Genomic DNA, 7221 nt, shown 5'->3' on the forward strand with positions numbered 1-7221 from the left:
CCAGGCTGGTCTCGAACTCACAGAGATCCACCTGCCTCTGCCTCCCGAGTGCTGGGATTAAAGGCGTGCGCCACCATCGCCCGGCTAACTCTTATAACTTATATTAGTCCATCATTTTTGTCTGTGTTAGCCACATGGATTGGTACTGTTTTTGGTGAGGCAGTCACATCTTGCTTCCTCTGCCTCTGGGTCACAACTGCAGCCTGCACTTCCCCCTTTCTAGCATTTTTGTTGCCCTGCCTCTACTTCCTGCCTGGTTGCCCCGCTTCTACTTCCTGCCTGGTCACCCCACCCATACTTCCTGCCTGGCTACTGGCCAATCAGTATTTTATTAAAAATAATACAAGGGGCAGAATAAAAGACCATTGTCCCACAGCACTCCCCCACCCTTTTTTCAAAACAAGAACTCTGAATTGAATCTCTCTTGTTTAGCTTTTTTTTTTTTTGACCATTATCCATAATAACTAGTAACCAACATTCTAAACAAAGAAAAATACCCATAGTCCATTTTTTGGGAAAGTGGGCTGATGATCTTATGGGGACCTAAAGAATATTTAGAATTATGATCAAGTCATGACTGGAGTATCCTATGAGGCTTGATCATCTCAAGCAGCGGTCTTGAATCTGTTCTAGATATAGAACTCGGACATCTGGGCCATCCACTCCTATTGGAGATTTCTCAGGGGGTCTTCCTTGATCAAACCTTATTTTTCTTAACCCAGAATGAATCCACAGCCTTTCATTTTCTGTGTAAACAAAAGTCAAACCTCTTCTCAAAAGTAACATACCTTTTGACTTCAATTTTGAAGTCAGGTTATTTTTAAAATACCTATCTTGGATTAATTTAGCAGCATTTATAAACAAATATCTTTTAGCAGCAGTTGCTCCTTCCTCAGCATTCAAACAGTTCAAAGATAGCATAATAACATACAGTATCCAGATTCTCTGTGTGCCTTTCATCTTTACTTGGCTTTATTTTAAGCTCTATTTCTTTTATTTTTAATATTTGGCTTTTTGAGACAGGGTTTCTCTGTGTATCTTTGTCTGTTTTGGAATTTACTCTGTAGACCAGGTTGTTCTTGAACTCACAGAGATCCGCCTGCCTCTGCCTCCCAAGTGCTGGGATTAAAGGTGTGTGCCACCACATCCAACTATTCTCTTTTTTTTTATTTTAAAGACAATTATCTTTTTTTCTATTTCCCAAGCCTATATATATTTTTAAACACACTCTAAACTGTTTAAAGATTTTTTTTTAAAATTTGAATCTGTCTTTACTATTTCTCTCTCTTTTTTTAACCATATGAGTCTTTACTTTGCTAAGTGATATGGCTAGGACAAAAGCCATGGCTTTGGCAGCTGGATCAAACCTATTCCTTAGCTTTTTGAGATTTTAGCCTCTTGGCAGAGGTACCGGCCAGAGCCATGTTTATTGTCACAACTCTATAGCGTTTTAAGGACCCTGTCACCACCAAAAAGCATGTAGTCAGCTTTTTATTAACACCATTTAAGTACTTCGTGGCAGGACCTCTTAAAAGAACTGCAAGGTTTTGCAGCTAAAGCTGTGTCAGGAAGCCTCTCTTAAATGAGAGTGCTTGCCTCTAGCAAGCCCACCTGAGAAAATGCTGCTATCAAGAAACTGTGTTTAACTCTTTTTTTTGTCTAGAATTATTTTTTAAACTCTTTTTGTTTTTATGTGGATGCAGTTGTCCCACTTTGGGTGCCATTCTGTTCACTGAGGTTTTCTGTCCTGCCCGGTTCCCACAGTCATTAAGTCCCAAAGAAATCACATAGGGGTCTACATTAATTATAAATTGATTGGCCTAGTATCTCAGGCTTCTTATTAACTCTTATAACTTACATTAGTCCATCATTTTTGTCTGTATTGGCCACATGGCTTGGTACACAGTCACATCTTTCTTCCTCTGTATCTGGGTCACAACTGCAGACTGTGCTTCCCTCTTTCCAGCATTTTTGTTGCTCCGCCTCTACTTCCTGCCTGGTCACACCACCCATACTTCCTGCCTGGTCATCCCACCCATACTTCCCACCTTGATACTGGCCAATCAGCATTTTATTAAAAATAATACGTGACAGGATAAAAGACCATTGTCCCACAGCAGGCCTGTGTGGGAACAAGGGGAGGACTGTTCAGTTGATACTCACGATTGTAGATATTTGGACAAAAACAGGCTCTAAAAAAATAAAATTTAAGCAAAAAACATTCATTTATATTTGACTAATTCAGTATGTATCACATACACAAAGTAGAAAGACTACTGTATTTCTGTATTTTTACTTTGTTTTTCATTTGTATTTGTGTTTATTGGGTGCACAAGAGGATGGAGTCCAGCAGTCAGTACCAAGTGTCTTCCTCAATCCCTTTCTAATCTTAGGATTTTTAAATTTATTTATTTTAATATGTGTGTGGAGGTGCCTCCTGAGGTTAGTGATGTGAGATTCCCCTTAGAGTGGAATTCCAAGCAGTTGTGAGCCACCCCATATGGGTGCTAGGAACCAAACTCTGGTCCTTTGCAAGAGCAGTGTGTGCTCTTAACTGCTGAGCAATTCCAGCCTCTCTACCTTGTGTTTTTGAGACAGGGTCTCAGGGGAACCTTGTCATTCAGTCACAGGAATCCTCACGTCTCCACCTCCCCAGTGCTGGGATTACAGGCATGTGTAGCTGAACACGGAATTTATGTTTTTGGGTGGAGCACACACCACATTCACATGTGGAGGTCAAAGGCAACTTTGTGGAGCCTTTTCTCTCCTTCTCCCTTTACAGGGGATCCAGGACCAAACTTGGGTTGTCCGATTCATGCAGCAAGCTCCCTTACCCCCTGAGCTATCTTGCTTGCAAGTGTGGGAGCTAGGAATGGAGCTCAAATCTTTACGTTAGAGCAGCAAGCCCTTTGCCAGCAAGCCCTTTGCCAACTGAGTTATCTTCTCAAACTTTACTTTCTTGAATTTTTGAAATGGAAAAAAAGTCTTCATATTAACTAAATGCAAATGAGTGGTCTGGATAATGATTTAAGAGAAAGACTCATCAATTCAGTCCATGTTCAAAGAGTAACTACTACATACCAGGCAAGGCCCTTGCTGACAAAGACAGAATGACAGGGAGAAATGGGTCCTTCCACCAGGGAGCTTAAAACCCACAGGAGGAGAGCTGCCTGATGTGGGAGTGTCATATATCAATCTGTTGACTTCATTAGTTAAGTAATAAAGAAACTGCTTGGCACTCATAGGTTAAAACATAAGTGGGTGGAGTAAACAGAACAGAATGCTGGGAGGAAGACGAAGAGAGGTAAGATGCCTCAGAGAGACGCCATGCTCCCCTCTCCAGGGCAGACGCGATAGTTCTGCTCTCTGAGGCCAAGCTCCGGCCCAGGATGGACCTAGGCTAGAATCTTCCCGGTAAGCGCACCTCGGTGCTACACACTTTATTAGAAATGGGCTAGTCCAGGTGCGAGAGTTAGCCGAGAAGAGGCTAGATATAATGGGCCAAGCAGTTTTTAAAAGGATACAATTTGTGTGTTGTTATTTCGGGTAAAGCTAGCCGGTGGCGGGAGCTGGGTGGCGGAATGCAACCCGCAGCTCTTACAACAGCTGCCAGCAGATAGCTGGATGAGTGCTGCTGCCGCTTCGGCTTCCGTCTCTGATGAGGCTAAAGAGCAGAAGAGCTCTGAGAGTCATGGCAGGAGGTTGTCGTCTGTTGTTTGTTTGCCTAGGGTCTCAGATCAGGCTGGTCTCCAACTCACAGTGATCCCCTTGCCTCTGTCTCAGAGTATGAGCTACTGACTTCAGTATAAGAGACTTTTTACTTAATGCAGGATAACCTGAAACACAAGTAAAACTTACTGAGCATTGGGGTGGAGATGGTCAGTAGCTAAGAGGTTTGCTGCTCTTCAGAGGACCAGAGCCTGAGTCCCAGCATCCACATGGTGGCTCACAACCCTCTGTAACTCCACACCCACGCAAGGGAACCCAGGACACTGAGCCCTGTCACATCTTTTTTTTTTTTTTTTGGTAGAAGGTGTAGTAAGGAGAAGTGGGGGCCCCTTGTTTGTCCTGGCCACCCAGCTAGCTTAGCTCCAAAATAATCACACAGAAATTGTATTAATTAAATTACTGCCTGGCCCATTATTTCTAGCCTAGTATTGGCTAACTCTCACATCATGATTTAACCCATTTCTAATAATCTGTGTTCACCATGAGGTAGTGGCTTACTGGGAAAGATTCAGCGTGTCTGGCCTGGTGGCTGGCTCCATGGCAGCAATCCCTGACCCTGCTTTCTTCCTCCCAGAATTCAGTTCTGTCTACACCGCCTAACTATGTTCTGCCCTATCAGGCCAAGCAGTTTCTTTATTAATTAACCAATGAAAGCAACACATAGATAAAAGAACCTCCTACACCAAGAAGGATTAAATGAAACAAAGCAACACACACATACACACACACACACATACATACACACACATACCCAATCTCATTGTAGACCAGGTTGGCCAGTAGAACTCAGAGAACTGCCTGCGTCTGTCTCCCAGTGCTAGTATTAAAGACAGGTGTCACCACACTGGCTAATTCAAACCCATGCCAGACCACGGTTGGTGTGGTTGGTGTGTGTGTGTGAGGGGAAGAATGCACATATGTGTGTGTGCGCACGCATGGGTGCATGGGGAAGCCAGAGAGCAACTTTAGCTGTTGCCTTTAAAATGCCACCCACCGTGTTCCCTTGAGACAGGGTTTCTCGCTGGCCTGAAATTCCTCAAGCAGGCCAGGCTGGCTGGCCAGTGAGTCCCATAATCCCCCTGTTTCCACTCTCATCACTGCAGGCCCCAAGTCAACGTCACCCCGGCTCTATTGTTATGTGGTTTCTGCAGATCAGATTCAGGGTCCTTAAGACCCCAAGGCAAACATTTAACCGATGCGTCTGTCTCCCCACCATAGTTAAGTATTTGTTGGTTGGGTTGTTTATAGTAGACCAGAACAAGTGAGACGTAGTCTTGTACTCTGGTTCTGGATAGCAGGGAGGATGGAGTGGGAGGGAGGTTTGAACTCATGGGCTTGAAACCCGTTTGGGCAGCAGAAGGAGCACCCACCTCAAGATGCCTAGAGCTGAAATAAGTGAAAACCCCAGCAGAACTGTCACCACGACAGCGAGCGTGGCAGACTCCCAGGGACGGAGACGTCTGCAGACAGCGAGCGTGGCAGACTCCCAGGGCCTTGGACCTCACATCACATACCCTTCTCATCCTGTACAGGGAAACTCTTCCTGCTGGAGTCTCAGAACGGCTCTCGGGGCCTGGACCTGGAGGCAGCTCGGCTCTCCTGCAGGAGCAGGGGTGCCCACTTGGTGTCTGCCGGGGAACTGAAGAGAGTGGTCCGAGACTGTGCCTTCGCAGTGTGCACGACAGGCTGGCTGGCTGACGGCACCCTTGGGTAAGTCAGGGTAGCCAGGGAAGCATTCTTTTCCAACCACCTCAGCTGCGCTACCTAGGTGTATACGGGGCTCAACGATTGTCCTGCAGGAGTCAGAGGACGACTCTTCAAAGCCAGCTCTCACTTTGTCAAAGTAGGGTCCCTCTTGCTTCTTCTGCTCTACCTAAAGCTGCCTGTGCAGACTCCAGCGCCCCCCCCCCCCCCCCGTCTCTGCTCCCATTTTGCCACAGGAATGCTAGGATCACAGATGCGTGCCACCATATCCAACTTTTTACACGGGTTCCTGGGTAGTACCCAGGTTGCCAGGCTTCGATAGGGCCTTTACGTTTCGAGTGGCCTCCCTCCCGAACCCCTCCACCATGTTCTGGTCTCCGGAGTCAGTTACCTTTGTAGCCTTAGAGATAATTATTGTTTGAATCTAAAACACCCCCCCCCCCCACGGGCTCTTGTTTTGAATGCTTGTCCCCAGAAGGTGGCACTATTTGTAGGGAGGGTCCTGTGAGACATTTTTTGATGTGGGGTCAAGCTGGTCAAGCAAGTCACTGGGAGCTGGCCTCTGAAGATTGCCCACACAATCTTCACAGCCTGATTCCTGTCACTTTCTGGATTCCCGTCTTCAGTCAGGTGAGCAGCCTCTGGCACCACGGACTGGGTGGTTCCGGCTGCCACACGGCTCCAGCTGTGGGGACTGAAACCACAGAAACCGTGAGCCAGAACGAGCTGCTCCTGCCGTGAGTGGTTGCTCTCGGGTGTTTTGCAACTGTTCGAAGTAACAAGTAGAGACCAGATGCCTAGCCTCGATGAAGGCTACGGCCTCACGCAGGCCCTTGCCAAAAGGCCTACCCAGTGTCCTAGCCGAGAGCCAACGGCCACTGCCAGAACTGTGAGTGGCAAGGCTCCCAGGTGCTTCTAGCTCTCCCCTCCCCGTTGAGCTTTCAGCAGCCTGTGAGTCTCCCCAGCTCAGGTTCTGGAGCCTACAGAGCACTTGTCCCCGCTGTGAGCTGAGCTCCTAACCCAGCAAATGCTTTGGAGAAGCAAGTCTTGTGATGAGCTGGAGACAACGTCCTAACAGGGTTTGCACCTGTTCCTTGGGTTTCAAAGATGAGAGTAGAATTTCAGGCCTCCAGGTGTCTGGAAGAATCCATAAGAATTCACTTTTAAGGAAGATAATTCTACCCTAGTCCTTGATCTTACTTCAACGATTTTTATTAGCAGAGTATTTCACACACAATATGAAATAGCCAGTCACACTAGGAGATTAATAATGAGTAAAATTCAGGAAACACACCAGCTAAATGAAATTCTATATATCACCCCAGGTAGATAGTGACTTTCAGATGACAACCCTTGAGGCTGGAGAAATGGCACAGCTATTAAGAGCACTGGCTACTTTTCTATAGGACCTGGGTTTGATTCCTAGCATGCCTGTGGCAGCTCACAATCATCTGTAACTTCAGTCCGGGGGATCCAGCACCCTCTTCTGACCTCCTCAGTCACGAGGCACCCTCATGGTGCACAGACATGCATGCAGGCAAAACACCCATACACATAAAATAAAAATAATTTTTTAAAAAAGATGACAATCCTTAAATTTTTCAAAACTGTAAAAGACAAGAATTTTACCAGGATGAGAAACTATAAAAATAGCCAAATGGAAATGTTTTAGAAATGAAAAACAATAGTAACTAAAATTAAGAATTTAATGGATGGATCTAATAGCTGACTGAAATGAGCCAAAGAAAGAATTAGTAAGCTGGAAGCTATTTGGGAGGGAGATATGCT

The 7221-nt window shown here is 45.8% G+C and overlaps 1 protein-coding gene across 1 annotated transcript in view; it reads left to right on the forward strand.

Moving 5' to 3' along the window:
• Positions 1 to 7221, forward strand: part of Susd5 (sushi domain containing 5) — a 44370-nt gene that overhangs the window by 2902 nt on the left and 34247 nt on the right. Inside the window, exon 2 of the mRNA XM_005348037.2 lies at positions 5262 to 5439. Within this exon, the coding sequence (XP_005348094.1) occupies positions 5262 to 5439 (178 nt within the window). The remainder of the gene's footprint in view (positions 1 to 5261; positions 5440 to 7221) is intronic.

Source organism: Microtus ochrogaster, chromosome 5, assembly GCF_000317375.1.
Source record: "Microtus ochrogaster isolate Prairie Vole_2 chromosome 5, MicOch1.0, whole genome shotgun sequence".
NCBI lineage: Eukaryota > Metazoa > Chordata > Mammalia > Rodentia > Cricetidae > Microtus > Microtus ochrogaster.